The sequence below is a fragment of the Equus asinus genome, chromosome 1 (assembly GCF_041296235.1).
Source record: "Equus asinus isolate D_3611 breed Donkey chromosome 1, EquAss-T2T_v2, whole genome shotgun sequence".
Taxonomy (NCBI): Eukaryota; Metazoa; Chordata; class Mammalia; order Perissodactyla; family Equidae; genus Equus; species Equus asinus.
Window position 1 is genome coordinate 205,606,140 of NC_091790.1, and position 18,302 is coordinate 205,624,441.

General features: G+C 52.5%; 1 protein-coding gene across 4 annotated transcripts in view; it reads left to right on the forward strand.

Moving 5' to 3' along the window:
• Nucleotides 1-18,302, forward strand: part of DPP6 (dipeptidyl peptidase like 6) — a 988,762-nt gene that overhangs the window by 966,057 nt on the left and 4,403 nt on the right. For all 4 annotated transcript variants that reach the window (XM_044765679.2, XM_044765682.2, XM_014829001.3 and 1 more), the window contains exons 20-23: nucleotides 2,125-2,319; nucleotides 11,513-11,567; nucleotides 15,606-15,717; nucleotides 17,602-17,660. In XM_044765679.2, coding sequence (XP_044621614.2) covers nucleotides 2,125-2,319; nucleotides 11,513-11,567; nucleotides 15,606-15,717; nucleotides 17,602-17,660 — 421 coding nt within the window. The remainder of the gene's footprint in view (nucleotides 1-2,124; nucleotides 2,320-11,512; nucleotides 11,568-15,605; nucleotides 15,718-17,601; nucleotides 17,661-18,302) is intronic.

An 18,302-nucleotide genomic window follows, 5' to 3' on the forward strand; every position in this document is an offset into this window, starting at 1 on the left:
TCTACACACCTCTGAAGGTGCCGCATCCTGATGGGGGTTCCTGCCCCCAGCGGGTACTTCAGATGCTAACCGCCCGCCCCGAGGTTTAGGCTAAGGTTAACTGGTACTCACACCACGCACGCACGGAAGCCTTTCAAAAGCAGGCTCCACTCACATCATTTAACACGTGCTGTCCACCTCTCTGTCCTTTCAAGGCCCTCAGAGCAGAGAAAAAGAGTGAGGTCTCCCGTGCCCCTGGGGGAGCCACCCCCCGTGTTTACAGGACAGGGTCAGGATAGGGCAGAGGCCTGCACTGGGGTTGTTTTAGGCATGATAGTGAAGTCACCCACCTGAGTCAACGTCAAATAACTGGATTAAGCCTGCTCATCGTGCCCGGCCCGGCCCGGGGGCTCAGTCCTAAGTAACAGAACGGCTTCATCATAAGGATGCCTCGTGGCTCAGATTCCAACATCTGATTCCGGGGTGCAATCAGCCCACTTTCCTCACTGTCTGGACATAGTTAGAACTTTGCCAACAACCCCAACACGCACACACACACACACTGACACATGCACTTCTACGTGTATACACCCACACACACCCCATACACACACACTCACACCCACACACACCCCACACTCACACCCCCACACTCACACGCACACACTCCTCCCACACTGCCCCCTTTCTCCCTGATTAGGCCAGATTTTCGTCACTTTCTCAAAGATGCTTTCTTTGACAGCTTTCTTGCCCTAAACACTGGTTCTTCGGTAATCTTAAGGGAAATCCTAAAAGGCTTCCCAGTTTACAAAACAGCTCGCCGTCCTTTCAGAAGGACGGGAGGCATCGCCCAGTCACGGCAGCCCGTTCCGCGAATGCAGGCAGGACCTGCCCACACCAACCACATGCGCGACAGGCTGCCGTGCAGCCACCTTAGTCTCCTGTAGGGCTTTTCACTATGACTTCAAATGCGACAGCACTGTGGTTTGGGGACCTCAAGACACCAAAGAAACTGTGTCAAGTGATGCCTGTTTAAAACAAAAAAACCCAAAAGAAAACAGAACACGCACTTCCCGTATATCAGAATCATATCATCACAGCGGTCTTTCACCTGCAGCCCTCAGATGCAGTACTCCTGAGTCTCACACACACACACACACCTTGCCTGCATGCCCTCAGTCTTTGGCAGAAAGTCATGATGGTTATGGCAGTGGTAGCTGTCACCTCCTTGGAGGAAGGACCAGCCAGAGCATCTTCAGTTGGCCGGCTCTCAGAATGGGCCTTGCCATCTGTTGCTGTGGCTGGGAGAGAGGCTGGACCTGGCGCTGGCCTTGCTCATCCCGTCCCCATCAAATGGAAGAGTACTTTGCAAGTCTCCCTCGTGCCCATGAGTGTGCTAGTGCTCTCCGCAACGGAGCCTCCGTTTAAAAGGGCCCTGTTAGTAGCACTGGCCAACTTCCATGGTGTAAACTCACCGCCATGGATGGTTTTAGCTGGCAGAGTGATGTCCCTGAGTGAGGAGCAGGGAAGACACAGGCACAATATAACCACCCAGCGAAGGGCTCGGCTGGTCTGATCCCCTGCCTCGCAGGGAACAGGCAGCCTCGTCTTCTGAGGAGATGCAAATAAGAAAGACCACCCCGATCAGCTTGTGTGCTGTGTCTTCGGAGTTAGCCAAAAAGAGAGATCATTTCTTCAAACCAAAGGTGCTGCTAAAAGGAGCAAACGCTTTCTTGTCGCTCACGTGATAGGGACTGAGGGGGGCAGCCTGAGATGTCTAGAACCCAGGAAAGAGCCACACAACGTTGGAAAGGCAAGCCAAAAGGAGAAGTTGGGAGGACTTTCTGAGTTTCTCTCACTAAGTAAAGGCCCTTCGGTGACAGTCTGTGCTGGTGCCACTGTGCTTTGGGGTGGCCCTCTGAGTGCTCCCTTTCCTCATCCCCCTACAGGTGTGTGGAGAATGCTGACTCGCCCACCCGGGGTGACAGAACCTGGGATATGGAGGCAGACACGTGGCAGGCAGGGGTCACGGACACCCTCCTGGGGCGGGGAGAGTCCCTTAGGAGAGCATCCTCAGGCCCCAGTGTCTGATAGACTAGCCGCTGCCCCATGAGGCATGCTGAGGCCAGGGACGGTCTTTTCCAGGGATGGCACCCCAGGGAGCCAGAGCGTGGCGGAGAAGTTTGAGGTGACCTGGGAAACGGTGATGGTGAGCAGCCATGGAGCCGTGGTGGTGAAATGTGACGGCCGAGGCAGTGGCTTCCAAGGAACTAAGCTCCTGCATGAAGTGAGGAGAAGGCTGGGCTCCCTGGAGGAGAAGGACCAGATGGAGGCTGTGCGGTGAGGACCCCTCCCGGCGGGCACCGTCGACCCGGGGGAGGCGGGGGGAGGTTGCGTCTCCTGGCTTGGCTGCACCATGGTCCTCTCCAGATGTACGTTTCTTGTCAGGGCACACATTTTGCACGCAATTTGCTCGTACTTACAAAACTCTGTCCATAATTCCAAAGTGGATTTCAAGGGAAACGACTAGGGTTATTCTGTCAAAGACTTTTATGCTGGTTTTTGCATAGCTCGGTAGCTTGCTCATTTAGTTGATTAAAACAAGGTGCATGGGGCCGGCCCAGTGGCACAGAGGTTAAGTGCGAATGTTCCACTTCGGCGGCCCAGGGTTCACCGGTTTGGATCCCGGGTGTGGACATGGCACAGCTTGACAAGCCATGCTGTGGCAGGCGTCCCGCATAGAAAGGAGAGGAAGATGGGCATGGATGTTAGCTCAGGGCCAGTCTTCCTCAGCAAAAAGAGGAGGATTGGCAACAGATGTTAGCTCAGAGCTAATCTTCCTCAAAAAAAAAAACAAGGTGCAGAGACCATGAGGTGAATCTTCATGGCTTCCCCATGATCACAGATATTGGCCAGTGTCCACACACATCTTTGCCATTCGTCACAAGGGGGTGAGAGGGGAGGGAGGGAAGGAAGGACAAAAAGAGAGAGAAAGAGAATATGAGTGGGGATGGAGCCACTACTGAGAAAAGGGACCACTGTGCCCATCTGTGGGCTTGGTCAGAAAACTCTGCTCAGCCCTGAAGAGTGGCACATTTTTGTCTCATCCTTCCTTCATGTCCCTGTCACTGAGTCAGCAAGACCAGTAGAGTGTTACAGAGTGTGTACAGAGAACAGAGTGTTACAAAAAGAAGCTTAGCGTCAAGGGACAGATGCTCAAAATTATTTATTGAGTTTTATCGTTGCCCTGGAAAAAAAAGACATCAAGAGCCTGTGCCAGGCTACAGCTGGCCTCGGGCTCACTGGGTAGAAATACAGTCTTCACGGTCTCATGGCGCACGGACTGCAGCTCAACAGGACTTAACCACTGAGAGGTGCGGCGAGAACAGCTCGACTGAATCTACACACTCGCCGACTCGGAATGAGAAGAAGGGCCAGGAAAAACACAGGGGCTCAAATGATGACGATTGTCATCTTCATGCTGAAGAGGGAGCTGATGCTGGCCCCGGGCGTCTGGAGAAGGTAGAACACAGTGCCCAGACGAGCAAATGCTCATTCACTGAAGAGCTGTCGGTGAGCTTAGCATCTCACCTCACCTATGATCAGGCCTGTGTGCCTTGCAGGTTTAAAAGATTTCACTTTCCTGACTTTCCATCACGTTTCTCTCTTGTTTTTAAAAAGATGAGTGGCATGTGGTATGCTCTCAGTAACTAACTTTTAAGTGGATGAAACAATGAGTGGCCCCGTCTCCTCGAGGGAGCTGCGAGCTGGTTGAAGAGAGACAGGCAGTATGTCCAGAGCCCTGTGTGTGTTACAGACAGAAGATGCAGACGAGGAGGAATCCCGGAGGACCGATGGTCCGGGAAGGCGCCTCTGTTAGGATGCTGTTGCCTGGAGGTTAACAACACATGCTTTCAATGTCAACCATGCTTTCAAAATAAGGGACTATATTGACTGTAGAAATCTGGAGGGATGGCAGCCTCAGGAGTGAGTGATCCAGAGACCCATCAATGCCACCAGAGATCCAGCCTCTCTCCACCTCTCTGCTCGGCCGACCATGATGCCCTCATCCTGAGCCGATTCTCCTCATGCTCACAGGACGGCTGCCAGGAGCACCTCGCTCCATGCTTCTTCATTCACCTCCAGCAGGTTGGGGAGGGAGCCACTTTCAGAAACTTCCAGAAAGGATGGGAGGAGCCTCCCCAGAAGCACCCAGAAAACCTCTCCTTACATCTCCCTGCCCAGTCCAGAACCCAGAACCCATCACCAGCAAGAGGAGTGTGGACACTCGCCATGAGACCCAGTGGGAACCCCTGGCCTGGGGGCGGTCCGCCTCCCCCGACAGAGGAAGGAAGGCTGGATAACAGCACAGTGGGGCTCTCTTGGGAAGGAGGAGGAGCAGGTGGGTGCGGGTCAGCAACCAGCAGTGTCCGGGGACCCGGGCTGGGCTTGGAGGCAGGAGTGGCCCTTAGATCAGCAGCTGTGTGGGGGCTTGTCCTGCAGAGATGACAGCAAAGTCTTCCTCCCTCGGTATCCCTCCTCCTTTAGTCCTCTTCCACCTGCCTGCTGCTCTCTCCTGTCCTCCCCACCCTGGTCTGACTCCTCCCAGTGAAGCTCAGAGGCCTCTCCAGCCCACCGAGGCCCCAGGCGGAAGGACACAGCGTCCTTCAGGCCCGCCCGCAGCCTGCTCCCCTGCAGGCTCTTGGCTGCGTCTGGCTGGCCCCCTCCGAGCACAGGGACAAGAGGGCAAAAGGCTGTTTCACACTTGCAGTGTTTTCTAAAAATAAGGAATTGATCCGGCCATCTGTTCAAAAACAAGGCAGAACCTGCCCCGGAAAAACAGTAAATAATGTCAACTGTGGGCCACTGAGGCTTACAAGCAGACAGAAATCATCACAAACCTTACAGCCCTCCTAAAACATGCAGACCTTTCTCAGGAAGCTAAGACTCAAATGTTTCAAGCCATAGAGAACTCTACAAAGCTTTTCAGGATCTGGGTCTGTATTTTCATTAGCCAGGAAGAAACAGCCCAGTTTTATCAGTTTAAGAAACCGTGAGGCCAGCCCATCGCACTGACTCCCAGAGCTCCCAGCCCCTTAGCGGGTCTCCCATCTTCCTCAACTTCGTGCTTTTGTCCTGCTGCGTCATGCTTCCCATCACAGCTGACTTGGGCAGAGTCCTCTCCCAGGTGAGCTGCTCGCTGTGTAAGGGAAGAGGGCAGTCAAGTGAGTGGGTGGGTTAGGCAGAGGTGGAGCCACACTGACGCTCGGGGCACAGGCTGCAAAAGCACAGACCCTGCCTGGAAGGGCTTCTGGGAGGAGGTGGCCTTTGCCCAAGACCTCAAAGGATTAATAGGGATTTGCCAGGAAGAAAATTGGAGATGCACATTCTAAGTAGAGAAAATATGGTGAGCAAAGGCTTAAGGTAATGCAAAGAGACAGCCCTTGCACAGCACATGGAGCACCACAGTGTTTATGGGCCATGGAGGGCGCAGGAGATGCATGGAGAGGTAGGGTGGATCACGGAGAGGGTAGGAGATACACAGAGAGGTAGGGTGGACCTTGGAGGGCTAGATGATGCATGGAGAGATGGGACAAGGCTAGACTGTGAGACATGTCCCACATCACCTTAAGGAGTTGCTGCTTGCCCTATAAGCAGCAGAGGTCCACAAGAGGTTTTCTTAGCAGGAAAACAGCAAGGTCAACTTTATTTTTCAAAGTTATAATTTTGGTAACAGTGTAGCAAGTTTTATGGGTCAGAGTCCTGGCAGGAAATGCTCAAACTGGGGAATTTGAGGAGAGATGAATAAAGTGCATGTTTACAAAGGCCTGGGCAGGGTTAGGGAGATCCAGAGGCTGCTGTAGTATCCTGGGGCTAGCCACAGCGATTACCAAGACCCTAGGAGGAGGCCCGTCATGGGGAGGGAGCACCTGACAGGAGCTGTGCAGGGAGGGAGCCGGGGACCAGTGCCCTGACCACTCCTCCCTCCCACTGGACCCCTGCTGGTGCCCCCCATTGGCTGAACCCACCAGAAGCCAGAGGGCACAGGAGCCATTGGCTCTGTTCATACCGCTCATCCATTGTCCCAAGGCGCAGAGCTCAGTGGAGTCACGTGGAGAGTGAGTGGAGGGGAAGTGGAGAGGCAGCCACCCCTGTGTGGATGGAGAAGGAAGAGGGTGGGGAGATAGAGGAAAACTGATGGGACCCAGAGCCTGCCTGCCATCGCCAGCATGGGCTGGGTACTCCATGGATGTGGCCCCGTGACTGCCAGAAGCAAAGGCAGCAGGTGGGATGACTACCTCCTTACCGTACATGGGGAAGCTCTGGTCAGAGAGGGTCAAGGGCAGCTAGTGCAGCCAGAAGAGAGGGGAGGGGCACAGACCTGAGGGCCTGGGCACGCCTCAGGCTTCAGCTTCCTATGCCCCTGAGCAGGGAGCCAGACATGGAGTCAGCAGTCCTGGAGAGGGAGGGAGGAGAATAACTCAGGAGGCACTTCCGAGGCAGAGTCAGCAAGATTTGGTAAATGCGTAAATATGGAGATGGAGGGGTGGGGGATGTGAGGCTTCTGCCTTGGGAGACAGAGCTGGGTGGTAAATTCTGTGCCCCACACAATGCTGCGCCCGCCCTATGGCACAGAGCAGGACAAACTGCTTGACCTCATCTCTCCCATTGGCCCCCTCTTTCTTGCCAAACTGAGTCTCTGGCTGTGAAGTTCCCTGATTTTGAAGGTGCTGAGAGCAGCTGTGTGGTCTGCGGGAGCTTCGTCAGCTTGGGTCTCCAAGAAGGGGATCAAGAGGGACTTAGACATGCGGAAGGTTTTCGGAGGGAGCATTAGTGAAGCATGCAGTGTGGGAGCGCAGCAGCGGGAGAGCCAGCAGACTGCGGTGGCTCTGACTCCATGGAAGGATGGGGACGATGAGAGATTGGGTGAGAAGGGCCTCCAAAGGCAGCGAGGCTCCCAGCGTCTCCACCAGCCTGACCGGGAACCCAGTGGAGGATCGTATGCCAGGCAGCCAGGGCATGGCTCTAGGGTGCCTGACATGCTCAGGCACTGGCAGGGACAGCTTGGCACAGCATGGACACCATGACAGGTCAGAAAATGTGGCCGCCGGTGGCCATCAGCCAACTGCAGCCCTCAGGGCAGGTTCTCTTGGAAGGAGAGGTGAGGTGCACCACATGCAAACTCGCCCTCTTGTCCCCACTCCTGAAGTCTCCATACGGTCCCAGAAACACCCCACGCTCACTCGGGACCCTGTGCTGTCGCCTCAGAGGTCGTCTCCTGACCTCCCGTCTGCATGGTTCTCACCGTCCTCACCAACTCCAGGGTTTTCCTCTGGTTCCAGTCCTTGCTGGGTCTCAGCTCCTTCAGCGACGACTGTTTGGGCCACGTGACGTGCACACATCACGTCCCGCCATGCAGTCAGTGTTGCTGCTGCTTCCTGGGTGTTAGCCCCCCTCCCCCGGTGGACCGCACTTCTTGAGGGCTGGAGCCCCGTCCTGCCTCGTCCTCTCTCCGGGTCTTCTGCAGACCCTGGCATGGAGCTGCACTCGGGCGTGCCCGGTCAAGAAGGACCCCCGGATTGATTCTGCTTCCACTCTGTGCTGTGCCTCTGACCACCAGTAATCAGAAGTGCTCCCTACGTATGAAACCAGCTCTGCTTTATCTTGGAGTTCTGCTGTTGACTAGGAAAGAAATCATCGCAAGGGATTTTCTCGGGTGAAAAGTGAAAATATAACTATAAGATAATAAAAATACTTGGTATTGGATAAAAAAAGTATCCTTGGAGGACTCCAGGGTGTTTTACAGATGAGGATCATTACCAGGATTGATGGCTATTAGATCAGGAAGTGAGTCACCGGAAATTAGTTGAAGAGCTTGCCAAACGCCCAAGGCTGCCTGCAGACTGGGAAGCAGGGCTAAGAACAAAAATCTGAGCTATTTGACAAATTGGAGTGGAGCCTGAGACCCTGGCTCCGTGCCCTTCGCTATGTGTGTGGCTCTTTCCATGCTCGGTTGTCTCGACAAGCTGCTGCTGGACCCCAGCAGATGTGGTCTGGACGTCTGGCCATGGGGCAGAATCCTCATATGACCAGGTTGACTGGTTGCGGAAAGAGCCGGCTGTCCCAGACCATCCCACCAGATGTTCCCAGATGCACATCGGGGATTTGGGTCAGGAGAAGATTCAGGAACTTGGAGAAACGTATTCACTGGTTCAAGATGTGTGGGCATGCCTGCGTGTTCCGTAGCCCATGACCTAGGGTGTGAGTGTGCTTCTGAATCTCAAGCCAGGCAGACGTGTTGAAGTCTCCCAGGCTATCCTGTGATGCCTGCACAGCGTTCTTAACAAGCAAGTGTATTACAGTCTACATTAGTTTCCCAGGGCTGGAACACCAAAATCAAGGTGTGGGCAGGGCCGAGCTCCCTCTGCAAACTGTAAGGGAATCCTTCCTCAGCTCTTCCAGCTTCTGGTGTTTGCTGGCAATCTTTGGCATTCCTCGGCTCGTAGATGTGTCATGCCAACCTCCGTCTTCACATGGCCATCTTCCCCCGTGTGTCTGTGTCTCTCTCCTCTTATGAGGACACCAGCCGTATTGGACCAGGACCCCACCCTGCTTCATGGTCATCTCGTCCTATAGAATGACATCAGCCATGGACCCTAACTCCAAATACGGTCACACTCGGAGGTTTTGGGGATTAGGACTTGCACATAATTTTCGGAGTTTAACCCATAACAACTGCTTAAATCGACAACAAATCCCCTTGCCCTTCCCACACCGTCCTGCTCATTCGCTCCATATTTCTGAATACGGTTATCACGTCCTCGTGATTTCTCCCCCAGTGACTTCTGGTAGCATCTGGGGGCTTAGTTCTTCAGTATCACACCCTCCCTGGGTCATGTGCTAAGGAACAATAGATGTATGTCTTCATTTTTATTTATTTATTCCTTCATATATCTAGAAGATGTCTTTATTCTGGGGCCGGCCCCGTGGCCGAGCGGTTAACTTCGCGCGCTCCACTGCAGGCGGCCCAGTGTTTCGTCAGTTCGAATCCTGGGCGCGGACATGGCACCATTCATTGAGCCACGCTGAGGCAGCGCCCCACATACCACAACTAGAAGGACCCACAGCTAAGAATATACAACTATGTACCGGGGGGCTTTGGGGAGAAAAAGGAAAAAAAAAAAAGTCTTTATTCTATCCCCATGCCTGGTATTATTGTTTATCTAGACATAAAATCTACATAGAAAATAACTTCTGTCTAGAAAGCCTTAGAATCTTCCACCATCCAGTGCTGGTGATGAGAAAAGCTATGTCATCCTGTTTGCTGGTCTTTGTATATGGCCTATTTCTTTCTTCCTTTCAGAAGAAGGACCTCTTTAATCCGCGGAATTCTGCGATTTCAGTGCTCGGTGTGGGCCTTTTCAACCTGGGGAATAATTAATTGTCCTTTGGTCCTGGAAGGTTTTTGATATCGTGTGTTGATAATTTCTCTTTTCTCTGTTCTTTCTTTCTGGAACTTTTATTATGCTGGTCTTGGTGCTTCTGAATTTATTCTCCAAGTACCTTTTCTGTCCTATTTTCCAGCCTTTCTGTTGAATGTTTATCTTCAGGTGTGACACCTTAAACTTGCTAATCCTCTTTCTTCATGCAAGAGCATGCTATTTTACCTTTATTGATCCAGGTGTTTTGGGCTCTCTCATCTGGAAGATTTCTTAGATTTCTGATGAAATCTTACATTTCTGCCTCTTTATTAATAAGAGAGAGGCACTTAACCCGGGTGCCAGTTCTGTGTGTAGAGAGTGACCTGTTGACGTGGGTGTCACCATGGGTGGTCAGGTGATCCAGCTCTTCACTGGAGAGACCCACTAATCTTGATATCGTGGCGTATTTTCTCCAGGGATAGGCAGTTTCTGTGGCCTGGCCGGCACATTCCCGATTGCCTGCATCTGGAACGGGCTGAGGAGACATCCTTTAGGATGCAGACTCAACACAATTTGCTTGTTACGGTCCGGAGCTTAACCCCTCACTGAGTCTAGTGCCCTCCCCAACATCTGGAGCCTGTTCCTTTTCTCCCCAGAACTGAGACCTGGGAAGTTTAAGTGCCATGTCTGGAGGTCCCACAGTTCCTTAGTAGCTGAGCAGGAATTGGACACAAGATATCCTGACTCAGTGGCAATGGAAGCTTCTTGGAAGCAAGGCCAATAAATTAGTCAACATTTGTCCCCAAGACCTAGCACAGAGCCTTACACACATACTCAACAGATGGATGATGAGGAGGATGATGGAGGAGGAGGAGGTAGTATTTTTTCTTGCTCTCCACTAATATTCTAAAATGAAATCAAACTTAAACCAAGCCATAACGTAAACATGCACAAATCATCAATTTTCCACCAGTAATCTGGGGAAACCCATTATACTGAAATAAACAATAACGTAATGACAATGAAAAGTCACCTGAATTTTTATAATTGTGAGAAATCAAGGAAATTTCTGCTTACAAGCTGGGGCCCCTGCGCCCAGGACTTATATCCATTCACTGCTGGCATCAGCAGTCAAAGCACTGTCCTAACCATGAAGGACTGGCCATGTCCGGGGACGTGGGGTCTTTGAAGAGTTGGCTCTGGGGGCCCCGTACCCAGAGTTCGCACTCCCTTCAGCCTGAGAAGGGCAGTTACTGGTGATGGGGTGGCTCCAGCCAGCCCGCACAACCTAGTAAACAGAAACCAGAAAATAACCACCAAGGGTGAGATGGCAGCAGGAGTGCCAGGGCAGTGGGAGGGAAGGGGCCTCTGGCGGCCGTGGGCATAGGGAAAGAGGTGACGTGTGAAGATGCAGAAAGTAGCCAGTCATCAGCCAGCAAGTGGCAGGACTCCTGCTGCTGAATTAGGGCCCCAAACCAGAAAGATTCTTGTCGTTTCATGGGGAAACAAGGGACCCCTGGGGAGGGCGGCGGAGATTCTGGCAAGGATCAGGGGCATTGAGCCAGTCACCTCCAAGGCAGGAAGCACAAGGCAGGGGTGATTCTACCACCAAATAGGTCCAAGACGGGGACCCCTTCCCAGGAATCGGGACAAAGGACAGTGCAGGTGGGGTGGGTGCCCAGCGCCCTGCACAGACCCAGAGCGTCTTCTCTCCCTGCTAAGCCCGGAGGCCCCGCCCAGAGTCCGGGGGTGGTTGGGAGTCACGTGGTCCAGGTGAGGGGTGGATGGCAACAGGAGGACAGGGACCCAGCAGACCTGAAAGTCTCCAGAAGAGCCTTGGCTGCTTTGTATTCATGGTTCTCAGCCAGCAAGCTTGACATCCCTGGACGTTCTCCAGAGTTACGGCAAGGGCGCCCTGAGATTAATGTGGGCATCCTGCCTATACACTAAGTAAATAAAAGCCAAAAACAATCATATCAGAATTCCAGTATTTCTTTTGATCTAAATAGGGGCTTTTATGCTTGGAATGGTTGGAAAGCACCGTTCTGGGACACAGAGATGCAAAACACAGCCATGATGTGCGCTGACTCCTCTCTCCTCTGACCTTGCAGGACGATGCTGAAAGAGCAGTACATCGACAAGACGCGTGTGGCCGTGTTTGGGAAGGTGAGCTCGGCTGCTTCTTGTCTGAACACCTCCTGTTCAAGAACACTGAGCTGTCCTGGTTGACTGCGGGTGTCTCTGGTCGGGTGTGCGAGCAGTTACTCTCTTAAGAGCGAGAGGTTGGGCACTGAGTGGTTCCAGCAAAGGGAGCCGTCGTCTGCCCGGCTCATTTGTCAATGTTTCTTTTACATCATCTGGAAGGAAAGGAAGAAAGAAGCCAGGTCCTGTGGGAGCGCTCCGTCAGGTTCCTAATTGCTTTCCTGGCGTAAGCCTGCCCCAGGAAAGAAGGGAGGCAGGCGTCCTTACTTCTACATATCTTCTTGTGCAGCAGCCACATTAATTGAGCAGGTTCGCTGAAATGGAAGGGAGGGAGTGGGAGGTCACACTCTGAGCTGTCAAGCCAGAGAAGCTTCCAGGGGATGGCCCATATCCGAAGGCTGTAGCCTGGTGCAGTGGTGGCCCGTGGCTGGGAGTCAGGTCTGTGGAGGGCCCCCTAGTATCACCGGGGCACGTGGTCCCCCATTCTCAGATGGCCTGGACCCTTGGCCTCTTGATCTCAAGAAGGCGAGAGCACAGAGGGATAGACCCGGATCCGTCTTCCGTCTGAGAGGACGGCTCGCAGGCAGCAGAGGCCCGTCAGCGGTGCCTCGCAGGGACCTGCCTGCAGGTGGAGGCTTGAACAGGTGATCACAGGAGCACCTCTTACAGCATCTCCTCCGGAACCTCCGAGCCCAGCATTCGATGGGAGCAGTGCGCATTTGAGACGTGGCCCCACCCTGTAGGGTGACCCCAGAAATGGCGTCCTGGAGCCCTCCCACACCCCCTCCACACTTACTTCCTAGGGGAGGGACTCGAGCCTGGACACAGGGACCGAGAGGCTCATTCTGTGCTAGGGAGGCCCCTGTGAGGGGCTCAGAGCGAGCTGGATGGATTATAAGTGTCACTTGGGGTGACAACACTTATCACCCATCCCCTCCCACATGGGAAAGTTACTGCCCCACAGACTGCTGCCAGCTCAAGGCAGAGCGCCCAGGCCTGGGTCACTCTGTGTCCAGTCTTGGCTCCTCTCCAAACACACGTGATGCTATTCCTGAGAGCTCGGCCTCCCTTCTCTGGCTGCATTCCCAAGGCGAGCATCTCAACATAGCCCAACCCCTGGGACCTTTCAAAATTCATTCTGGGGGCCAGCCCCGTGGCGTAGTGGTTAAGTCTGGCATACTCCACTTCAGTGGCCTGGGTTTGCAGCTTCGGATCCTGGGCACAGACTTATACCACTCAGCAGCTGTGCTGTGACGGCAACCCACATACAAATTATGGAAGCAAATTACAGGAAGATTGGCACAGATGTTAGCTCAAGGTGAATCTTCTTCAAGCAGAAAAAGAGGAAGATTGGGAACAGTTGTTATGTATTTGTATGTGGCAACCCACATACAAATTAAGGAAGATTGGCGCAGATGTTAGCTCATGGCCAATCTTCTTCAAACAAAAAAAAGAGGAAGATTGGCAACAGTTGTTAGCTCAGATCCAATCTTACTCAGGGAAAAAAAAAATTCACTCTGGACAAAGAAGATGTAGGAGTCAGCTAATAGCAAACAGGCTTTCCCCAAAGTGATTGATTCAGCGGCATGGGCAGAGAGTGTGCTGGGTGGAAAGGGGAACCTGTACACCTTTCAAGAATGCAGTTCACCTCACTCTGTCACTGGGACAGGCAAAGGGAGTGTGTCCAGTGCTCTTTGCTGGGCACCTTTCCCCATCCATTCTGCCTCAGTGGCCCCCTGCCGCATGCAGTAGTGCCCCTTAGATGGAGGTGTTGTGGACCCATAATTGCATTTCTCCTCGGAGGAAATGAGCCGTTGGTTCTTTTAGCTGATCAGCGTTCTGCAGGCTCTCCCCCTGTTTCCTTCCTCAGTCCACCTCAGTGAGTCTGGGTACAGCCCGGGCCCTGTGCCCCCTTCATCACGGAGCACAGGACCTCCTGGAGCCGCAGAGGCCCCCTGGAGCTGTGGCTGCTCTACAGGTGTCCTGGGGGACGAGGGAGGGACACCTGTGGGCTGCGTTCTGCAGGTTCTGGCCTGTAGGCTACGGGTAGCCTCTCGCTGAAGCCCTAGTCTAGGCCCTGAGGTTCTCTAGGAAAAATGTGTTCAGTGCTTTTTTTCTTAAAAACTTTATTTTTCAGAGCAGTTTTAGGTTCACAACAAAATCGAGAGCAAAGTACAGAGAATTCCCCTTTCCCTCCACAGACACAGCCTCCCTCGTTATCAACATCCCTCCCCAGAGGGGTACATTTATTACTATTGATGAACCTGCCTTGACACATCATTATCACCCAGAGCCCATAGTTTACACGACGGTTCCCTCTTGCTGTTGCACATTCTATGGGTTTAGACGAATGTATAATGACATGTGTCCATCATTAAGGTATCAAACTGAGTATTTTCACTGCCGTAAAGATGCTCTCTGCCCCGCCTGTTCATCCCTCCGCAGCAACCCCTGGCAACCACTGCTCTTTTTACTGTCTCCACAGTTTTGCCTTTTCCAGAAGGTCTTATAGTTGGAATCATACAGTGTGCAGCCTTTTCAGATTGGCTTCTTCCTCTTAGTGATATGCATTTAGCTTTCTTCCAAGTCGTTTCATGTCTTGATAGAGCATCTGTTTTTAGTGCTAAATAATATTCCATTCTCTGGATGTACCACACTTTATTTATCCATTCACTGACTGAAAGACATCTTGGTTGATTCCAAGTTTTGACAATCACGAATAAAGCTGCCATAACCATCCATGTGCGGGTTTTCATGTAGATATAAATTTTCAGCTCCTTGAATAAATACCAAGGAGCGTGATTGCTGGATCGTATGGTAAAAGTATGTTTACTTTTGTAAGAAATCTCCAAACTCCCGTCCAAAGAGGCTGCACCCTTTTGCGTTCCCACCAGCAATGAGTCAGCGTTCCTGGTGCTCCACATCCTTGTCAGCATTTGGTGGTGTCAGCCAACACTTTTTTTAAAAACAAACTGCAGAAGGACTTATAAGGACTTGTAGATCCCATTGGCAATAAATATTATCGGCCAGAAACCAAAAAGACTCTTTTATTGCCATTAAGACAAGATATTCCTGTTGTACTGAAGGAAACTATTAGAAAATAATATAACGGAGCAAACATATAGGTGATAAGCGGTTAATCCTACAGTGAGTTTGGCATGGTGTGGGCTCCACAGACTGTCTCCATCACGTCTGTGGGTTCCCACACTCCACACACACATGCTCACACATGCTCACACATTCACACACGCAGTCCCCATGCCATACCCTTGTTCTCTGGAGCCTTTGCTCCTGGCCCTCCCCACCTTCACTCATCAAAACATCACATCTGTGTCCCATTCCCTTTGGGTCTTTTGGGGGACTGGAGCACATCTGAATCAAGCAACTTTGAAGGCACCCGTGGCAGATAATGATGTAACATTTTACTCTCTCTGAGAGGCCCACATTGAAGTAGGGGTCTTCATGTCAATCCCAAGGAAGGGCAATACAGGAATTTATGGAATTACCCATGGACAGGACACGGGTGCATGTCTGTCTCATGTAGACCCCTGAGCTGAGCATCATGGCAGACCAGTACAGGCGCCCTTTGACACTGCTTCCTGGTGGGCCCTCCCTCAGAATCACGTGGAATGATTGGTTTCCCTAGACAAGGAAGGCAGCAAGAAGAGCTGTACAAAAGTGCTGATTTGGAGGGGACTTGATAATAGCCTTACCCTTACATGGCATTTCCTAGTCTACAGTCGCATTTCCACTTCACTATCACGCTTCCTCGTCCCACCCCTTGAAACTGAGGCACAAAAGCTGGGAAGACTCACATCACATAACTAGCTGGAAAGGTATCTGCTTTTCATCTTTTTACCCCCTAAAGAGTTTTAAGTTAAAAGTAAAAACAATGTGAAAATGGTTGCTCGAGTGGCTGATCTTATTATGTCTGAGGCTCTTTCCACGACTGCGTTGTTGACGTTGACTCCCACTTTTCTCCCTTCCCTCTCTCTCTCTCAGGATTATGGCGGGTACCTGAGCACTTACATCCTCCCAGCAAAGGGTGAAAACCAAGGTCAGATTTTCACCTGCGGCTCTGCCCTGTCTCCAATAACAGACTTCAAGCTCTACGGTAAGGTCTTGACTAGACGTGTTGGGCCACAGCATGGCCCCACTGCCCTCCCCTTCGGCACTGCGTTCCACCTGCCTCCCTCCCCTCAGGCGCCCACAGTTGAGGATAAACTACCACAGGGTTGTGTGGCTAATGGGTGAACCTCATAGAGAGAACCTGGTTTCAAGTCACTTGTTGGATGAAAGTGGTCAATCCACTGATACCTATGAATCACTTCCCCAACACCCAAGACCAGGAGCTAAAACAGCTAGTGGTTCCACTCACAATAGGCGGAGTTGGAAAACCCTCGCCTGCGAGCAGGAGGGACAGAGGTGTGCTGCCGTCCCTGAGGGCTGCCCTTCCTCTTTGCTCCCGGAGCCTGGGCAGGGCCCTGCACTGGGTCTGTGTCTGGGGCGTGGGGGTGTTTGGCGGGCAGAGGTTAGTGAGGAGCATGGCAGCTACTTGGTGAGCACTGGGGGAGATGTGATGGCTCAGCTCTGCTCTGCTCTCTGCCTGCCCTCCTCCCTGGCAGCCCCTGGCCAGCACCGTTCCTTGGGGAGACTGCCTTTCCCATGGCCAGAAGCCTGAGATGGGGGACGGGGTGTCAGGATGACTTGCTGAAGGGACCAGGCGGAGATCAGGCCTCCCAGCTGTGGGAGCCAGACCTCTGCCCAGGCACAGAGGTGCCTCTACTGTCACTGTTTTGGGGTTCGAGGCTCCCTACCTTCTCCTCCTTCTGGTCAGCCAGCCCCTTTCCTCCGAATGTGCATGGCTTTGTGACATTAACCTCTTATTTAAATGTGCAGAGAGGTCTTTCATGTGGGTCTGAGAACTTGCCCTCAGGCCAGGGCTACAGGGAGGCTGGCTGTTAGCCTGCTACCCGCACTGCACTACGCTCACTAGTAAGATGGCAAACCAGGAGCGCTTCTTGTCGCTGGTCTGCGGGAGCCCTGCTCGAAGCCTGTGCTCCCTCTGGTTCAAAGGCACAGGTCCTACTCCCCTGGCTGCACCCTTCCACGTGCCCCATCTCAGCACTACTGGACCGCGGGAAACAACCCAGGGGTCACGGTGGGGTCCAGCAGCCCACTGGTTCCTGCAGCCAAAAGACTCAAAACAGATGTGCTAGTCTTTACAAAGAGCTCTAATGCGAATTTCAACTTATAATCGTACAAGAGCTCTCCTAATTCAAAATTTTAACAATTAAAATTAATTTTCCAATGGGAATACATGTAGCATATTTCATACTTTTCAAACTCAGTGAGACTTTCATAATTTTTTTAATCATGCTATTTCAAACCTGCCTGATTTGAATGCACACAAACACCAGCATCCCCCCACGCTTGGCTTTGTCACAGTGCCCAAGAGGGAAAGCCGCCACACTGTCTCTTCCACTTACCTATGGATTCCCTGAAACCTGGGGAAGCTGTTTGGGGCTCTTTGCATCCTGACTTCCCCGACAGGGCAGCCCCTGAGCCCTCATCCAGAACCCGGACCCGGAGCCAGGCTTTGGGATAGAAAGGAAACATGCTTAGACTTGTTAAAAAACTAAGTAAATCCTCACGGAAATGTGCTCTCTTAGCATTTGTTCCCTTTTCCTGTATGTCAAAATGAAGTGAGAGGTATCCTGTTTATTTAGGATTCCAATTAAGTAGGTTTTGCGTAATTAAGGTTTTGCTCTCCTGCTACAAACCAACCAGCCACCACACTGACAATTTATTGGTATGGTACTCTCGGATTCCCCGTGTAAGGACGCAAGAGGTTGAGACAGTTTTTTAAAAACAAACCTCTCCCGTGTGCATGTAAGTGCGTCAGCCCTCCACGCCCCAGCCCTGTGCCATGGGCGTCCCCAGAGTGCGGGGAGCGCCACACCCCCAGGGTAACCCTCCTCCCTCTGTTTGTGTCCAGCATCTGCATTTTCCGAGAGGTACTTGGGCCTCCACGGACTTGACAACAGAGCATACGAGGTATGTTTGGGCACAAGTGGGGAATCTGATGACCTCTGTCAACCTCTTCTCCAAATTCCCTCTCCCGCCCCTCCAACCCCCAGCCCCGCTCTAACCCACCCTCCCTTCCCGGGCCCGCTGTTCTCTCCCTGTCCACTCTAAGGAAACCTTTGGGTCCATCCTTCCACCACACTGTGAACTGAGGGGACTGTGACCTTTCTCGGGTCAGTCTGCTTTCCCGTTCTAGAGCTTGAGGGATGGGGAAGAGAGCCGAGAACATCTTTGGATGGAGGAGTCTGTCCCAGGGCCCCTAGGCATTGGGTGTGGGTGACCGCCGGCTCCCCTGCGCCCAAGGCGGGTTCTACTTCTGGAGAATAAGCTATTGGTGGAGGGACAGCAGACTCTGATACCTCCTGCTAGGTCAGAGCCATTCAGTTGAGTCACTGCAGACGTCACACCTGGGTGCATGAGAGGCCAGGGTTCTGCAGGGCAGGACTGTGGCTTCAGTGTTGAAACTCCCACATGGACAACAGAACTGTCTGACCAGGACGTCACCTCCTAATGGCACCAGGTGAAACGATGGCCCTCTGAGACCACCTGCAGTGGGAGAAACTCTCTTTCTCTTCTCCCATCTTCTCTCCCACCCCTTCCTCTTCCTGAAAG